The sequence below is a fragment of the Anabrus simplex genome, chromosome 1, assembly GCF_040414725.1.
Source record: "Anabrus simplex isolate iqAnaSimp1 chromosome 1, ASM4041472v1, whole genome shotgun sequence".
NCBI lineage: Eukaryota > Metazoa > Arthropoda > Insecta > Orthoptera > Tettigoniidae > Anabrus > Anabrus simplex.
In genome coordinates, this window is record NC_090265.1 from 1,635,767,760 (window position 1) to 1,635,787,621 (window position 19,862).

Consider the following 19,862-nt stretch of genomic DNA (forward strand, 5'->3'; position numbering starts at 1 on the left):
GACCACCCAATTGAAATAGTAGATCAATTATTAAACAAAGACGAAATAATGGAATTCTACACCTGAAAGTAACAAGTATATGGTCTTCATTTACGTGAACAAGAATATGTACTAGATAGGTAATATTTAAATAACAAAGTTAGCTTTCAGAACGAACAACACGCTACAAAGACACATTAACAAATGCAACCTAAACAAAAAATACTTTTTTTTTCAAATCAAACTTTATGAACTCAAATGATAAGTACTAAACTGCAACGCCACATATATAGACCAAACGAAACGTAATATCCTCACTAGGTACAAGGAATAAAAGAATGCTGTTAGTTACAATCGGTATTTAGCATTCGCAGAACTCGTATATGACAGCTCCCCTCTTTTCACAAGCATCAATCACGATCTTAAACTTTACATAATGAAAATGAAAGCAAATCATTGAACAAAACAGAGGCAATGGAAATACATGTCGCAAAATATAGAACTAAACCAACCTCAACGATTACACACGTCTGAAAAATTCCCCCTCTTCAAGATACATAATTAATTTAAATAGCGGTAAAAAATATTTCACACTATTTTTTCCCCTTAGCTCTTAATTAATCCCACTGGAGGTTACTCTGCCGCAACGCAAAGTACGTCTGACATATGGGTTAGTCAGTAGTCCACGACACGGTACTATTTTGTAGGCTATTGATTTTTCTCTAAAGTCGTACAAAGTACTTTTTAACTCAGGGCCTCTCAGGGTGCATTGCGCTGTGCACGGTGCAAAAGATGACTTCGCTTGGTTGACCAGAGTGCAGTCGATTTGGAGCAATAGCGCTCTCTCTCTCTCTCTCTCTCTCTCTCTCTTTCCCCACCCTTGTCTCGCTCGCTCCGCCTGTCTCCCTCTTCCTCACTTGCTCCAAATCCGAGCCGAGTTGAGCCGAGCTTAGCCGAGTCGCCCCGAGACGACGCGCTGGTCCGAACCGAGCCGAGTGGGACCGATGCACTATGCACAGGACCTCTGCGCCTCAGTTTGCACGCGTGAGATTCTGGGCATTTGAGAGGCCCTGCTTTAATTCATTGCCGATAATCAAGGGAGATGATCGATAAATTATTTGAAAACGTTCAAGATAAAGCTAGGTAAACAATTGATAAGGAATCTGCCACCTGGGTGATGGTCCTAAATGCAGATGATTGATTGATTGATTGATTGATTGATTGATTGATTGATTGATTGATTGATTGATTGATTGATTGATTGATTGATTGATTGATTGATTGATTGATTGATTGATTGATTGATTGATTGATTGATTGATTGATTGATTGATTGAATGATTGACCTACCTCCCCTACATACTTACTTATGTTAGCAAACCACAATCGAGGCTCATTGCATCCGGGATTCGCTGTTGACCACAATGCTGGGAACTTTGCAGAACACGGTTCCTTTTGGTGCACGAGGAAACTGAGGAAAACATTGATGGTGTTGAGCTCCTTCGGATGTTGACGTTGAAAATGTCGTATGTGCTTAGAAAAGTAGCTGAATGTAGTCATTTCCCACGCGTTCCTTCAGGGAGGTTTCAAATAAAAACACATACAGTACTGATATCCTAAAGCTACTTTAACAGAAACGAAATTACTTCGTACCATAATGAACCTTTAGCGTATCCCACTAAACCATTTCATTTCATCAAAGAAAGCATTCAAGTGAGTGAGATCTCAGTCAGCTGTAATAAACCAAGTTCATGTAATGTATTAAAAATGTAGTTGAATCAGTTGGATTTCTACACAATTCCAAGACGCTGGTGGCTAGTGGGCCGATGAGCTCACTGCTACACCGGGGTGAAACGCTGGTAATTTCACGATTGTCAAAGTCTGAAGATTTTAACATTCGCAATCGGTCAAATTAAATTATGGCTTCCTTCTGCGTTAATTTTTGATATAAAATCCAAAGGCAGCCATTATTACAAGTGGAGGCACATACTTCCCTTAGTGGAACGTCACTGCATTGTCCTACATAAGAGGCCTGCAGTGGTTGGAAAGGTGTACCAATCCAACTGACGAGCCCACTGCTACACTGGAGCGAGTCAGTGGTAATTTCAAGATTGAAAAAAGCCTGAAGAAATTAATGCTTTTTCATGCAATGTGTTAATAATTTAATTTAATTAGTTATCACTGACTTCTTGCATTGTATATTAAAGCCATTTCTAGCGCCGGCACATGTATCTGTGTATATACCGGAAAACGCACAGTTATGAAATACAATTTTCTATAGAAAATATAAGGGCTGCCTGGCCGTCAGGATGTCGTAATATTTAAGAAACGAGATTTCCACTTCCGGAGGTGCACATGGCCCTGAGGTTCACTCAGCTTACACAAAAAATGAGTACAAGGTTAATTCCTGGGGGCAAAGGCGGCCTGGCGTAGAGCTAACCACTCTACCCCATCCAGTGCCGAGGTTACGGATAGTGGAAGCCTTTCCCTTCCACCACTCCAAGGGCCTTCATGGTCTGTAGCATTTAGTTCAGTAAAGCGTTACACTGGCCATTGAATAGAAATGTATATGTTAAAGGATATACAATACTGTACCATCTTAACCCTTAACGCGAAATACCTTCACTTCGTGTAGTACTAACAGTTCAAGACTACCAACTTACCACTGACTTAATTCTAACAATTAATCCAACGGGGAACTGTATTGAACATTACTGGTAATTCAAGACAACCCACTCATCATTTTCTGTATCCTAACAACAATTCCTCCTTGCTACACTGGACAGTAACTCCCTGTGGGTGGGGGGCCGTAGAATAACACTCACTGTATCCCATGTCTGTCGCAAGAGGCGACTTAAAGTGGCCCCAGGGGCCCTGAGCTTTTGGAGCGTGGTTTGGCCACCACGGGGCCCTTAGCTGAGTCCTGAAATTGCTTCCAATCACTTGTGCCAGGATCCTCACTTCTATCCTATCTGACCTCCCTTGGTCAACACTTGTCCTTTTCCGAGCATTAGAGCATTGCATGCCTAGAGAGTCTTTCATTTCCACATCCTTCGTGGCCCTTGCCTTTCCTTGGCCGATACCTTCATTTCTCGAAGTGTCGGCTCCCTTCCATGTTTCCTCTCTGATTAGTGTTCTATAGAGAATGGTTGCCTAGTTGTACTTCCTCTTAAAACAATAATCGCTACTATTATTCAACAATACTTGTAACTCAGGACAACCCACCCACCATTACCTGTATTAAGATAATGGACTCCTGGAGTACTGTAATCAACACTATTGGTAGCTCAAGATCATTATCTATATTCTAACAAGAATATTCTCCTAGAATGCTGTATTCAACAATACTGGTAGCTCAACAGAACTCACGCATCATCAGATGTATCCCAATGGTAAGCACCAGAGCACCTTTCTCAACAGTACTGGTAGCTCAAGAGAACTGGTTCATCATTCGCTGCACGAGTATCCCATTGATTAGTACCAAAGCACTTTGTTCAATACTGGTAGCTCAACAAAACTCACGCATCAATAGGTGTATCCCAGTGATAAGTACCAGAGCACTTCGTTCAACAGAAGTGGTAGCTCAAGATAACTCACGCATAATTAGGTGTATCCAAATGATAAGTACCAGATAACTTTGTTCAATACTGGTAGCTCAAGATAACTCACGCATCATTGGGTGTATCCCAATGATAAGTACCAGAGCACTTCGTTCAACAGAAGTGGTAGCTCAACAAAACTCACGCATAATTAGGTGTATCCCAATGATAAGTACCAGATAACTTTGTTCAATACTGGTAGCTCAAGATAACTCACGCATCATTGGGTGTATCCCAATGATAAGTACCAGAGCTCTTCGTTCAACAGAAGTGGTAGCTCAAGATAACTCACGCATAATTAGGTGTATCCAAATGATAAGTACCAGATAACTTTGTTCAATACTGGTAGCTCAAGATAACTCACGCATCATTGGGTGTATCCCAATGATAAGTACCAGAGCACTTCGTTCAACAGAAGTGGTAGCTCAACAAAACTCACGCATAATTAGGTGTATCCCAATGATAAGTACCAGATAACTTTGTTCAATACTGGTAGCTCAAGATAACTCACGCATCATTGGGTGTATCCCAATGATAAGTACCAGAGCACTTTGTTCAACATTAGTGGTAGCTCAAGATAACTCACATATCATTGGGTGTATCCCAATGATAAGTACCAGAGCACTTTGTTCAACATTAGTGGTAGCTCAGGATAACTCACGCATCATTGGGTGTATCCCAATGACAAGTACCAGAGCACTTTGTTCAACTGTACTGGTAGCTAAAGATAACTCACGCACTATTGGAAGTATCCTAGTGATAAGCACCAGAGCACTTCATTCTGCAAAACTGGTAGCTCAAAACAACCTACTCACCATTGGCTGTATCCCGTTATCCACTAGCAGGTTAATCAGTTTGTTGTAGTAATCTATTCCTGGTTGGTTGATGTTGTTCGCCTCTCCTGTTGGCATGATGCGTGGCCACGAGATGGAGAACCTGTAGAAGTCCGCCTGCAACAATGGGATACATAAGGTGATATTCGGAGAGAATATGATGAGCATTTATGTTGGCCGAACAATAATATTATACGTACTTCTAAATCCTTGAGTAGACTAACATCCTCTTTGTACAAGTGGTACGAGTCAGCAGCCACGTCTCCATTCTGCTCCTCTACGACAAAATCTGGATGAGCATGCAGCATGTGGTCCCATATACTTTCTCCTTTACCTGCAAGAAACGTGTGTCTGCTAATTATACTCCCCTTATTGACATCAACAATATTTTCGAGACTTTTAAAATTTCTTTATTTCCTTAAGTGAACGAATTTTTCGAAAGTAACAAAGAATACTATCAAAGTATTTCTAACACTATTCCAAAGAACGAAAGAAGGAATAATTGACCTTGTTTTAGAAATATACAGCTAAGTGTTTGTTATGTTTCTTGATGGATGTAGTATTTTTGCATCTGTGTGTGAACACTGACCAGAATAAAATTTAGCTCCTACCGAAGTTTCAGTTTTACTTTTGGCTGTGACAACATGGAAGGTGCTGAGGTACGGGTGGTGCTGAGCGATGACATGCAGGGAAGTACAGGTAGGTACAGAGTAGTGCGTCGGATGTTACGAGATGTGTTTCACATGGGTCAGATCGTGCTGCAATGGCAGTTTCTGGCCCAGTGAGGAAAGCAATGGCAAACTACCTCAGTCTTCATAATTCTGCCATAGGCTTCCTTGTGGTTTTTCCAATACCGCTTAAACTTTGATGGTGCTATTTAAGGGGAGTACAAAATGCGGTAGTGGTAAAAAAATGAATTTTTTTAGCTTCTTGTGGAAAATTATTGTTTGGAGTTTCCTCTTTAATTTAATGTATGTTTTATTAATTCTGGATGACTGTAACTATTTATAAATCTAAAAATAATGTCTTACTGCAAAAACCATCTCTCCAGATTTCGTGAACACTTGTTCAGTTAGGACAAGATATCTCGGGAAATATTTGCTCTAGAAGGCGGTAATTTGTATTGATTTATGGTAAACATCCTATTGCATTAGTTTACTACATTACATTGACGATATTTTTAAATAAAGTTTTTTAAAAAATTACCGGTATTTACATTGATCGTTATGATGTTACGTCACGTCTGGTGTTTATATAAGTTAGTAATAAACTTGTTACCATCCACATCCACGTCTTGTAAGTGGCGTTACACTTTCAAGTGTGATTTCTGATAAACTATCTTTGTTTGCGAATGTTTCCTTTTTTTCCAGAATCTACTTAAGACTGAACTTTGAAATTTTTGTGTCTCCTTAACAGCGTTATTGATTTTATATAGATCTACAATGGTAGAGATACGACACATAGTTTGAACGTAAATATTTTTTAAAATAAATACCGGTAAATTTAAAAAACTTGATTTAAAAATATCATATCTTGATTTTTAATAAAGCTAGAACCAAGAAAGTGAATGGATTAGATACGCATCTACATCCTAGCAGAATTTAGTTTTATTGCCTTGGACAGCTTGAAAGAAACCGGGAAGTAAATCTGTTAAATTTAACATTATCAGGATAGGCCCCTGATACTCCCCTTAAGTATCCAACCAGCCTCCGGGTTGAGGACTTAATGGACATATGCAGCTAATGGTGGGAACGACATGATAATAGTAGTGGTTCAACTGCTGGCTCTCCACCCGAACGACTGAGGTTCGAATCGCTGTCGTTCATTTGCTGGAATTTGCATCTGAAAAAACACATGAAGTAAGGAAGTTCATCCCAGCCAAAACCAAATATGCTTGGGTGACTCCAGCAAACCAGGAATAACTGGTATAAACTGAAGAAAATAATTTTCTTGGAAGAATGGTCAGAGTACTGGTCTTTCGTTTTAAGGCACCTAAGTTCCATTCCGACCCGGGTATTTCAACTGCGTCTTGTTAATTCCTCTGCCTTGGAGACTGGGTATAACGCACTTCTCTTCAACTAGATACAATGCACTACACTATTAACCACCACAGAAACACGCAACAGTGATTACATCCTTTTACATAGGGTTGGTAACAAGAAGGACATCCGGCCCTAAAATTCGACCGAATCGTAAGGAGGTGTCAACCCCCAGCAGTAGGAAAAACTGCAGGAACAAGAAGAGATTACTATTATTATTATTATTATTATTATTATTATTATTATTATTATTATTAATCCGAATTTGGTCAACAATGGACCGCATAGATACTAAGGTTATCTGGTCAGTATCTTCTTCTTCTGCTTCTTCGTCTTCTTCTCCTCCTCGTCCCTGAACTTCTTCATTCTTTCACTTCTGATCTTTCCCTGCCCCTCGGATATTATCAATTTGGGATTATATTTTGGTGGGCTTTCAGCCTCCGTGGGTTAGGCGGCAGCGCGTCGGCCTCTCGCTGCTGGGTTGCGTGGTTCAGATCCCGGTCACTCCATGTGAGATTTGTGCAGGACAAAACGGAGGCGGGACAGGTTTCTCTCCGAGTACTCCGGTTTTACCTGTCATCTTTCATTCCAGCAACACTTTCCATTATAATTTCATTTCATCTGTCAGTCATTAATCATTGCCCCAGAGAAGTGCGAAAGGCCTCGGCAGCCGGCACAATCCCTATCCTCGCCGCAAAATGGGGGCTTCATTCATTCCATCCCAGACCCGGTCCATGACTGGAAAACAGGTTGTAGGTTTTTTTCATTTTGGTGGTCTCTCTGCGAATGTCTTAATGTTGTCAATTAGGCTTCTGAACTACTTTATATTGTTGATCACATCTGCCGAAAGTCCACTTTCCTCAGCATTCCTCTTGACTTCTTCCACCCAGTTCGGCATAGTCTGGTCTGCATGGTCTGCCTTACAATCGTACGGTATACTTAAAGATCTTCTTTGTTAGTCGGTTCTCGTCCATTCTCACCAGATGTCCATAGAATTTCAACCATCGTTTCCACATTGAGACAGTGCTATTTTCATTGTCTATAAAGGTCCTCTTTGTTTATTTTCTTCCATATCCCATCAGAATCTCTCAGGGTACTTAGGGGTTGTAGTAAGAATGTAAAGGAGAGGGCATATAAGTCTCTGGTAAGACCCCAAATAGGGTATGGTTCCAGTGTATGAGACCCTCACCATGATTACTTAATTCATGAACTGGAGAAAGACAACAGAAAAGCAGCTCGATTTGTTCTGGGTGATTTCCAATAAAAGAGTCTCGTTACAAAAATGTTGCAAAGTTTGGGCTGCGAAGACTTGAGAGAAAGGAGACGAGCTGCTCGACTAAGTGCTATGTTCCGAGCTGTCAGTGGAGAGATGGCGTGGGATAATATCAGTAGACGAATACGTTTGAGTGGTGTCTTTAAGTTTAGGAAGGATCACAATATGTAGGTAAAGCTGGAAATCAAGAGGATAAATGGGGCAAATATTCGTTTATAGGAAGCGGAGTGAGGGATTGGAATAACTTACCAAGGGAGATGTTTAGCACATTTCCAATTTCTTTGCAATCATTTAAGAAAAGGCTAGGAAAACAACAGATAGTGAATCTGCCACCTGGATGACTGCCCTAAATGCAGATCAGTAGTGATTGATTGATGGATTGATTGATTGATTGGTTGATTGATTGATTGATTGATTGATTGATTGATTGATTGATTGATTGATTGATTGATTGATTGATTGATTGATTGATTGATTGATTGATTGATTGATTGATTGATTGATTGATTGAAATTTTGTCGGAAACTTTAGGTCTACTGCCAAGTGCTTTAAAATTGTTTTATCGGCCTCTTCTTGTCCATTCTTAACAGATGTCCACACAATTTGAGTCTTTTTCTTCCTTGACTCAATCAAACTTTCTCTTTCCCGGTATAATTCTCCCCTTCTTCGTAACCTATACTGGCTATCCACTATTTTTGGACCCATTATCTTGCAGAGAATCTTTCTATCAAATTTCTCGGCTTCTCTTAGTCCCGATATTTATCTTATTTGTAGTCATTCACTAGCATACAGACACTCTGTTTTAATCACTGCGTTGTCCGACTCGTTGGCTGAATGATCAGTGTACTGGCCTTCGGTTCAGAGGGTTCCGGGTTAGGTTCCCGGCCAGGTCGAGGATTTTAGCCTTCATTGGTTAATTCCAATCGCCCGGGGGCTGGGTGTTTGTGCGGGCCCCAATATCCCTGCAAGTCACACACCACACATAACACTATCCTCCACTACAATAACACACAGTAACCGACACATGGCAGATGCCACCCGCCCTCATCGGATGGTCTGCCTTACAAGAGCTGCACTCGGCTAGAAACAGCCACACGAAATTATTATCACTGTGTTGTAGTGTCTTAGTTTAGCTCGCTTTGAGATGATTTTCCTCTTGTATAAAGCATGAATCCTACGAAAAGCAGTAGCCATCTCCTCTCGCTTGGTGTAGTTGACCTCTCTCTCGCTAGTTTTCAACTGTACGATTTCCCTGAGGCATTTGAAGCTGTCAACTGTCAACCCTTACTATCATACCATGCTCTGTCTTCAAGCGATGAGAGGATGTTTTGATGTTGGTCATATACTGTTCTATTTCAAAGGAAATCTGGAGTCCTAGATTACCATATTTATTATTAATATTATTTTACCTAGGGTTTACCTTCCCCAGCCAGTTAAACTGCGTGCCTTGTCTAGGGTCATCTGAGTAAACAAACTTAAACTACAAGATACTTTAGTCTTCAACTGTTAGATGTCTCTACCTAACATCTGCTCGAATACGTTTGAGTGGTGTCTTTAAGAGTAGGAAGGATCACGATCTATATATCTATGTAAAATAGGAGTTTTGTCTGTACATTGCTCAGAATTTAAAAAGGATGGTATTTCTGTATCAGTCATGTCCACAGTAACAAGGAAATACATAAGCCCACTTTCATAAAGGGATATTTATTTTTGCACTTAACAAACCTTCGGTTCTGAGGATTGTTTTATTTATATATTGAAGTTTTCAGCACTTCAGATGGTTCATTCTGAAATATTGTAATCAAACCTATCAGAAACTTGTGGATATTTTCTCTAGCCAGTTATAATTGGGGGTGTGTACAGGAATCCATCCTGTCGGTAAAGGTGTCTGGAAGCTTCCCCTTAAAATACTATAAAAGCAGTGTGATTTAGGGCCATATTGTCTGAATTGCTCCAGTTATTGTGAATGCGGAGTGTCCATAGGGAGGGAGGGGCGCGGCCTGCGCGAGGAAGGCCCAGCGACACTAGGTAATGGCAGAATTTTCATAGATATGTGATAGCTCATGCGGTTAGTGTGAGGGGAAGGTGTCAACCTCTTTTATTTATTGTAAATTTCTAAATTTGGTGGTTCCGATGTGGAATTTTCAGCAACTCTAAGGACTCTGTTCTATTCCCTACAGGGAAATATGCAGGGTAAGGGAACAAGGAGTGGTTACCCTCTGTCGTTTACCATTCAACTTGGCATGGGGTGACTAAGTTTTCAAACCTCTAATTTGAGAAAACTTATTTGGCATTAACGTTTCTCATGTAGTCACCCCGGTTTAGTATAGGACTAGCCTCCGTATCCTTGATACATAAGCCCACTTAGGAGTTTAACTATTTCTAGAAGCAGTGCAGGTCTTTAGCCTCCTTGCATTTTGTTTATGGCCATTTAGTATGGGCAATCATGCCCCTGTTTATTCTATAATTGTTTCTTGTGCTAGTTCCCTTTGAGGAACAGTGAATTATATAGCTCTTGAGCAATAGATAAGCCCACATAGGGGCAACTGTGGACATACACCTTAATTGAGGCCAACCGTTATGTTATAAGGCGGAATTGGAGTGCACCGTAAGAAACTAATGCCTCTACGAGGCGGGACTATGGTCTATTTGGAGCGCAGACTCCTGTGTTATGTAAATGATCGGAGCAAAACGTGCTCTTGTAAAATATTGTTCCTGTCAAGAGCAATAAGGCTCTTTCCTATGTAAATCAACAAATTGATAATTATCTCAAGTTTTGTACCAGCTGTTCGGACTTCTAAGTCCCCTATATCGTTAGAAGTGATGAGCTCGTTAATATTGTTGATATTCATTCATATTTTCTATTTTTCAGATTTTAAACTAGAAGAAGTAAAATTTCGATTTTATTTTAAGTTCTGCTCTAGTTAATTCCTTGCCCAGCCATTCAAACCCTACGCTTTTTATCCCTCTGTGGTGCACGATATTTCATTGACAATTATTATTGTTACCGTGATTTAGTGGATCAGCAGAGGTGAAAGAAGGTTCCGGGATGAATGGGTCTAACTACAGAATCAAAGTTAATTTCAAATTTCAAATAAAGGTTATATTTTTTAATTTTAACAATCAATCAACGACAAAACCTTAACAACATTTCACTTTGTGAAATAACAATTTCTAAACAAGACTAGAAAGATCCAACATTCCAGAACTTCTCTCGGGCTACACGCCCCTAGTTTTACAAAAGCACAATTTGTTCAAAGGGGCAGAAAACCCTTACCACATGGAGCCCTTGCTCCCAAATTTTGACCTCAAGCCTCCCAGAGGCATTCTTACAACACCAGAAAAGAGCAGACGCGCTCTCAGTTTTTCAAGCCTATTTAAGGCAATGTCAGAATTTAAAATTAACTGCCATCAAGGCACAACTTACAACAATGACTCGGGGGTATCTAGTACCCAACCTGCTGGGCCTTAGCAGAAAAAGAACAGGTTAAGAAACTGGCCCGAAAAACCCAAAGGAATGGAGGCGTGTATTTGCACTTCTACACATACATTCTTAAACCTAAGAGGCACTAGGCCTATGAAACAGGGGCTATTCCCAAACTATGGAGGTGACTCGTATAAGGAAGAAATTTAAAACATTAAGGAAAAGAAGAAAATCAGTTACCAAAACGTAGTTACCTCAAACCAAAATGAATGGGAGCTCGAGAGGGTAAATCACTCTCCATCCCCGAATTACAGTTACAGATTTAAGTAATATTTTACATAAGCCTGCAGAAAATTACATATTTAGGAAATGAGGTTACATTGTAAAAGGTTTCGGACCTTTCCCGCGGGTTAAACTGCTGAGCTAGCAAGAAATAAAGATGTTAAATGGCCATTACCATATTGAAGACCTGCTCCCGGATGAAAGAGGCGCTTCCCGCCTCCTGCTTTACGTCCACACACTTAGTTAGATGCTGATCGAGTGGCCGAGAGACGAGAAAATCAGCAGTTTAAAAACCCTCGGGGAAAGTTCGAGACCTTTCATGAATGATCAAGACACACTCACGGAGTTTTATTGGTTAACATCAAAAGGTACACACAAAATCGAAGAAGAAATACGGGATTGGCTGAAAATTAATTACATAAATTTATTGATTGGTTAACTTCGAAACTGGCGGAAGGAAAAGATAACTATTGCCAATCCAAAAATGAATGAACAAAATTTAGTAAAGAAAAAACTTACGAATACAAAATTTCTTCAAATAAAGTTCCTTCACTTCGCACCAGGGTGCATGATCATAGTTTTTTAGTAGAGACATCTATGAGAGAATGCCCACACTTCTTGATCAATGGAAAACAAAACAAGTTGAAATCCACACAGTACTGACAACTTCGTAATCACAAAATTTGCGGTAGTGACATCTTCTGAGGAAAAGCTTAAGTTGGTCTAGTTCCAAGTTCAGTGTTTCTCCAGTAGAGGTGTACCATCCGGTACAATTATTATTATTATTATTATTATTATTATTATTATTATTATTATTATTATTATTATTATTATTATTATTATTATTATTATTATTATTATTATTACTGTAACAGAATTCTCATCCCCAATGTGAGAGTCCTTGTCTACTCTGTGAACCATGTAACCTTGCCGCGGTTGGGAGGCTTATGAGTCCCAATGAAGCAGGTATTTGAGTCATGGGTGTAACATATCGGATGGATATCTGTCGGGAGTTCAGGCTAACGAATGGTTCATCAAAAGCTTGATGTGAGTGGAGGTAGAGGATAGCAGACTTTTGGAAATTGTAAGGGCGTAAATGTGGATTATTGAATGATATGGCCTTATGATAATATTTAATATGGCTGAAAGCAACGAGAAACTCCAGCCATAACTAACTCCCGATGATTTGTTGCTCTCTCTTTATGGAAGAATGATATACTGATGACGGCTTCCTCCGGTGTAAAATATTTCAGAGATAAAATAGTCCCCCTATTCGGATCTCCGGGTGGGACCTACACGAAAGGGGGCAATAATCAGAAAGATAACTACTGACGTTCTGCGAGTCGGAGCTTGGAACGTTATAAGTTTGAATCGTTGTGGTAGGTTAGGGAATCTGTTAATGGAAATGGGAAGACTGAAGTTAGATTTAGTTGATATACAGTATACGTTGGCAGAAAGAGAAGGAATTTTGGTTAGACGACTAGAGAACTATCAATAATATATCAAACAGGGGAAATGCATAAGTTGGTTTAATAATGTATAGATAAATATGGATTCTGGTCTGTGACCAGCATAGTGAAGGGATTATTCTTTGCCAGGCAGACACCAAGCCAATGCCCACCAGAGTAGTGTAGTTCAGCAGATGAGGAAGAATTCGAAAGAATATATGAAAATACAGAAGATTTAATTCAATATGTAAAATGACACGAGACTCTAATTTTGAATGGAGACTGGAATGCAGTATTAGGCCAAGGAAGCGAAGGTAAGGTAGCTTGAGAATTCTAACTCTGACAAAGGAATGAAAGTGGAAGTCGGTTAATAGAATTCTGCACTAATCATAATTTCATTCTTGCTAATACTTGGTTCAAATAGGAAGGTATCCGTCAGTAACCAGGTGTTGGATTGCAGGAGTAGACGTGGTCTCTGACCACAGGGAATCTTTGAAGAAAGGAAAAGTAGGTGTTTCAATATTAAAAATTCAGTTGGAAAACCCCTTCTACGGAAATAAGATAAGGCAGAAAGAGGACAGGAATTTTACGACTCAAAACTCATGAGTCTGAAAATTCACGGGCTAAAATTAGTAGTAAATAGTATCAAAACTGACGACTACAAACTGGTAGCTAAATTAACATTCTAAAGAGTTTCAAAATTCACGACTTCGGGCAGCAGGTGCCTGCGATGACCGCATGAGGGATGAGGTGCGCGGTGAATCACACACCAGGCCTCTTCAGTGGCCTCCAGCCATTATTATAAATTTATGTCAAAGGGAAAAGTACATTATATTAGCTTTAAGACCACAGCAAAATATTTTGATAATAATAATAATAATGATAATATAATAATACACCTCTGTCTCTTTCATTCCCCAGCCATTATTTTCCCCTGTGGGTTTGGGTGGCAGAATGACATCCACAGTATCCCCTGCCTGTCGGAAGAAGTGACTAAAAGAGACCCCAGGGCTCTTAAATTATTTGAGAAAAGACCAGATAAATCACTGATAGGCAATCTGCCACCTTGGTGACTTCCCTAAGTGCATATCAGTGGTGACTGATTGATTGATTGATTGATTGATTGATTGATTGATTGATTGATTGATTGATTGATTGATTGATTGATTGATTGATTGATTGATTGATTGATTGATTGATTGATTGATTGATTGATTGATTGATTGATTGATTGATTGATTGATTGAGCTTGGGTTGGCAACTACTGGACTCTTAGCTTAGTCCAAGCATTGCTTCCACTCACTTTTGGCAGACTCCTTGCTTTCATCTATCCTAACCGATTTATTCTATAGGTTTTACTTACCCTAATTTAGGCATGTGAGTTGTAATCTTTGGTTTTTAAGGTGTAATTACCATTATGCCGGGAAAACAATTTAATTAGAGGCGATGGATGAATAATTGTGAAACCGAGCGAATGTCTGTGCGGTTTGGGTCACATATCTGTCAGCTTACATTCGGGAGATAGTGGGTTCAAACCCCAACGTCGGCAGCTCTGAAGATGGTTTTCTGTGTTTTCTTATTTTTGTTAAAAAAACCCAGGGAGTCATCACGTAGAAAATTTGTTTACATGGACTATGATATAAGTAAAGCCCAGAATTTCATGCAGTAATAGGTTAGAATGCAAACTAATTTGGTTATTAGCAGCTGTTTTCTGGGCCGCTCTTCTGTAATGTTCTATGAAGATAGTTTCAGTAGTTTGCCATTTTCACACCAGGCAAATGCTGGGGCTGTACGTTAATTAAGGCCACTTTCTTCCTATTCCTAGCCGTGAGATTGCATCCGGGAGATAGTGGGTTCGAACCCCACTATCAGCAGAGAGGGATTCTGATGGGCCGAATCCCTAAATTTATGCAAATCTCATAGCACAACCGCTGTGCAGATTAGACTATACTTGTTACTCGCTTCAGTAGTTTGCATTCTATCCTATTACCGTTTACAATTCCTGGCTCTAGATATAAGAATCATCATTAACTGGAGAAGTTCCTATGGATTTTATTTAGATGAATTTTAATGTATTTTAACATTTATTGTTCATTATTTCGACACTCCGCGAGACTCCAGTTTCCGACGTGTAGATATATCAAAGAAAGATTCGAGTGAAATTTACATTAATTGAGAAAGGGAGTACCCAGTTTCATTAAAATTCTATGAATCGTTCTCGAAAAATAAAGTACCACTGCTTTGAAAACTGTAAGTCAGAGAACACGAAATAAGAAGGGAACTAACGAGAGAAGTGTAAAGGATCATGAAGAAGAAGAGGAAGAATACAGTCATGGGCGATATTCAAAGGTTCTCATAAACTTTGCATTAGCAAAGCTGATACACTCGGCAATGGCAAATCCTTATTCTGAATCCTGTAGACCGGAAGAGTTGGCCGTACGGTTAGGGGTGCGCAGCCGTGAGCTTGCATCCGGGAGATAGTGGGTTCGAACCCCACTATCAGCAGCTCTGAAGATAGTTTCAGTAGTTTGCCATTTTCACACCAGGCAAATGCTGGGGCTGTAAGTTAATTAAGGTCACTTTCTTCCTATTCCTAGCCCTTTCCTGTCCCATCGTCGCCATAAGACCTATCTGTGTCAGTGCGACAAGCTGTACAATAATGAACCTGAACCTTGCAGTTTTCTTTCACTTGCTTGAACACTCTACCAAACCATGCTCTCCAGAACTACATAACGTACGATTTAATCGCAGTTGAATGTTGATTACACCACTATTTTCACAAGAAATGTTTACTAAGGATTCAAAAACAAACGGAACGTTAGGCGCTAAGATACGGCTCCTGACTTATATCACACACGGATCGAAGCACGCGTATCGAATAAGTAAACGTTACAGCCATCTTGAATCTGTTACCAGATCATCTGTCAAAAATTTATGCCGCCCTCAGAGTGTTCTGGTGTACTGTAAGTCTTTCCCTTTGACGCCTGTGGGTGGTTTGAGAGTGTGTTTCAGATTATGATGTGGTGGCAATAATGATAGTGAAGTGGGCGGAGGGTGAAAACCGATGTTGGCACATAGCCTACCCCTATTGAATAATAGAAAGGTGTCTGCTCAAGGCTGAAGTCTCTGTCCGACGGACGAACATTTGAGAAAGGGGTTTTTGCTCTTGCAAGACCTCAACGTTTATATTAACTAATCCATTAACAACTTTATTTTAGGCACGACATTTTGGAAATATGTCTTCAATAATGTTATTTGCTTTATGTCCTACTATTTACTTTTACGGTTTTATGAGGCGCCGATGTGCCAGAATTTAGTCCCGGATGAGTTCTTTTATGTGCCAGTAAATCTACTGACACGGGGCAGACGTATTTGACAGTGGCGGCCGGTGGACTGTTAGGTCGGCAGGGGGGAGGGGGCATATTACTTTTCCCCACACCTGTTTCTTGACAATTTTGACAGAAAAGAGAAGAGTAAATTGAGATTTTAAGGCTGCCCTTATCAACTGTTTTTGCCATTTGTATATACAATGATGATTACATTTAAAGGATACCATAACTGAGGATCTGATGTGAAAATTACGTATATACAAAATTAGACAAGCTTTATTTGACGAACTAGATAAACTGGAGACAAATAAGTCCCCCAATAAGTAATAGGCCTAACGCAGATGGCTCGAATGTGATAAGCGGGCAACACACAGGTATGCAGACAAGAATGAATGCTGTACAAACGCAATTTTTTCATGGTTACGCCTATCAATTTAACTGGATTATCGAGCGTTGTGCAAACCACAGCAAGCAAGTGAAAGGATTTTTAAAATAGTAATTCAGAAGGATTTTCCACGTTTTTCTCTACATCTTCCAAACGGACAGCCGTATTAGATGAGATCGTTTAGAATGTCCCGAAAAAAATCCGCTACTGGATGGAATTTTAGGGCAGGATGCGTAAGAACAGTTTTCGTCTGCAAAAATGAATTGAGTAAGATTTTGGATGATTGTACTGGTTGTTCTCATTCTCTCACAAATACCTCGTCACATATCAACTGAAGGCGCGAGTAAAAGTTTGGGTCTAGAAGCTCGTTCTTTATAGCTTTAGATAGTCCCAGGAAAACACGACTGTTAGTTTTTTCAATGTGCCCCTTAAAAATATAATCTAACTGGACCACTAAATTAACCAACCCACGAAAAATTCCAGGATTATCGGATGAATCGGTTTCATTGTTTTCTCACAGTGTGAACTCAAATTGTCTGCAAAACTTAATGCAGTCAATCATTTTACTGAGTATGAAACGGTGTTTCGATACTTCCTCATTGACCTGTTTAATTTTCAACCTATACGCACTACCTACTGGCACCTGATATCTACCTTACCAAGCATCGTGAACGGAATACTATTGTTTATCCTATGCTTTTCACTAGATTAGTTTTTTTTACTCATTCAAGTGCTTTAGGTGCCTAACACCAGTTAATGTCCACGCGAGATCACGAGAATTCATAGCCTAACCCGTGCAGCAAAAGAATGTACTATATCAATTTTTTGCTATTTGTTTTACGTCGCACCGACACAGATGGGTCTTATGGCGACGATGGGGTAGCATAGGCCTAGGAATGGAAAGGAAGCGACCGTGGCCTTAATTAACGTACAGCCCCAGCATTTTCATGGTGTGAAAATGGGAAACCACGGAAAACTATATTCAGGGCTGCCGACAGTCGGGTTCGAACTCACTATCTCCCGGATTCAAGCCCACAGCTGCAAGCCCCTAACCGCACGGCCAACTCGCCCGGTACGTATTTCTTATCTCACATCCACACAACCAGTCTGGGATTGAATTTTCTGGTACAGCCACCTTTATTTTTGCAAGGATTCTGAACCTGTGTAATATTTAAATCAGGTTTCGGACGTCCTAGAATTTTCAGTTCTAATCTACTATCAACCGAAAGACGTCTACTATTGAAAATAGTTCCATAGAATTAATTTTCAAAAGCAGGAATAATTAACCGCCCTAATATGGTTAGAATGGATATTATTATTATTATTATTATTATTATTATAATAATAATTATTATTATTATTATTATTATTATTATTATTATTAAGCACAGATTAAGAATCATGAGGATATCGCTATCACCACAAGCGGCTCCGAATTACAATCGCACTGGTAAATTAACACACTACTTTCAATGCTTAATAGCGCACAGAATAATCATCACGAAGTACGAGCATAAAGAAAGGTTACAATCAAAGAGTACAACTGCGGACCAGTACCACCGCACTCATTCAAGTCTTCCGCGCGAAAATGAACTCGCTCACTGCTGCCAACCCTCACGAATCGCGGGATGCAAGCCAGAGGCCCGTGTTACTTCACCTTTGTAATTTGAATCGACATTCCCGGTCGTCACATATCAACTGAAGGCGCGGGTAAAAGTTTGGGTCTAGAAGCTCGTTCCTTATAGCTTTAGATAGTCCCAGGAAAACACGACTGTTAGTTTTTTCAATGTGCCCCTTAAAAATATAATCTCACTGGGCCACTAAATTACCCAACCCACGAAAAATGTTACATTTCATTATCATTCATTATTACTTTTCGTCTTCAAATATAAATAAAATAGGGCATACAAGGTCATCAATATAAAGGAGTTTACTAGGAACAGCTTTGGCAAATCCGTCCGTACGTTCTACTGGACCGATTTGCTTCACTTTTGTTTTAATCTCTCCGGAACTACCTGCTGGTGAATCACAAGACATTAATAGATTTCTAAGTTCAGGCAATTTTGAGTAATCATGAAATCAAGTCATTGAATGATCACTCCAATAATTGCAGGCGAAGGCTTACCCTAACCCGCAATACATTCTGTACTTAGCATGTTGCTAAGCGACCAACACTTCTCTTCTTCTTCTTCTTCTTCTTCTTCTTCTTCTTCTTCTTCTTCTTGCGTTCCGGCCTTCTAAGGACCACGTTACAATTTCAATTGTTCCTCCTTAGTTGTTCTTTCCTTTTCTTCCAGTATTCTTTCATTGTTTCACTGTGTTTCTTTTTCCTGTCTTCAGTCCACTTTGTGCCTGTTTTCTTTTCCTTCCTCCCTTGGAATCCTTCCATTTGTAAGACTTTCTTCCTAAAAATCTCTAATATATATAAATAAAATTGTTGGGGGCCCGCTGTCTGTAATTTCGTTTGTTTTGCAAATTTTTCAGATATTGTATCCGTTTTAGGTCAATTCAAGACCGAATCGGTGGTTTTTACTTTTTGTGTCTGTCTGTTTGCCTGTTCCACCATCACGGCGAAACTGCTGGATAGATCTCGACCAAGCGATATAATATTTAGAGTACACGCATCCCCGGAAAGGTCTTGAATATGCATATCATTTAAAAATATTTAAATAGACGGGGGGGTTTATAGGAAAGCCAGAACGGTTTTCCTCCATTTTATCTTATACTAGCTGATGTACCCGTGCTTCGCTACGGAATTCTACATTGTATACAGAATTCTAGGCTAGGTAGTGCACACATTGTGAGCAAGATTGTATTAAATTGCATAGCTCTTAACGTTACCCTAGAAACGCGACGGGGAAGTCACCAAACGTCTTTTCTCATATGAAGGCTGTGTTAGGGAATTTTCATTGTAATGATAGGCCCGCTTGGGGAGTTTTCATTATAATGGCAGACACTCACTCTCCACCAGCCATTTTACATCCTCAGAAAGACTGTCTTGGTGGTTTTTCCAACTGCAATGACGTCAGTAGGAATGGCGCGATTAAAAGCAATACTTTCATATGAAATACTCCATCAAATGAAAGATCACACACTTTCTCACTTTTAACGAACAGTACTATGCTGGAATTCCAGAGCTGGAATGACCAAGTCGCAGACAGTTCTGATCCGTGAACACTCTTCGTCTTTTTTCTGCGGTGCGAGGGGGAGTGGGGGGGGGGGTAGGCGAACAGTGGAGAGTCCCAGGGCAAAAACTATGCCTTTTAACTAA

At 39.9% G+C, this 19,862-nt stretch overlaps 1 protein-coding gene across 1 annotated transcript in view; it reads right to left on the reverse strand.

The window, feature by feature from the left end:
- LOC136858631 (myrosinase 1) overlaps nt 1–19,862 on the reverse strand; it is an 81,263-nt gene that overhangs the window by 56,416 nt on the left and 4,985 nt on the right. The window contains exons 2-3 of the mRNA XM_067138333.2: nt 4,612–4,745; nt 4,394–4,528 (exon numbers count right to left, since the gene is read on the reverse strand). Of these exons, the coding sequence (XP_066994434.2) occupies nt 4,394–4,528; nt 4,612–4,745 (269 nt within the window). The remainder of the gene's footprint in view (nt 1–4,393; nt 4,529–4,611; nt 4,746–19,862) is intronic.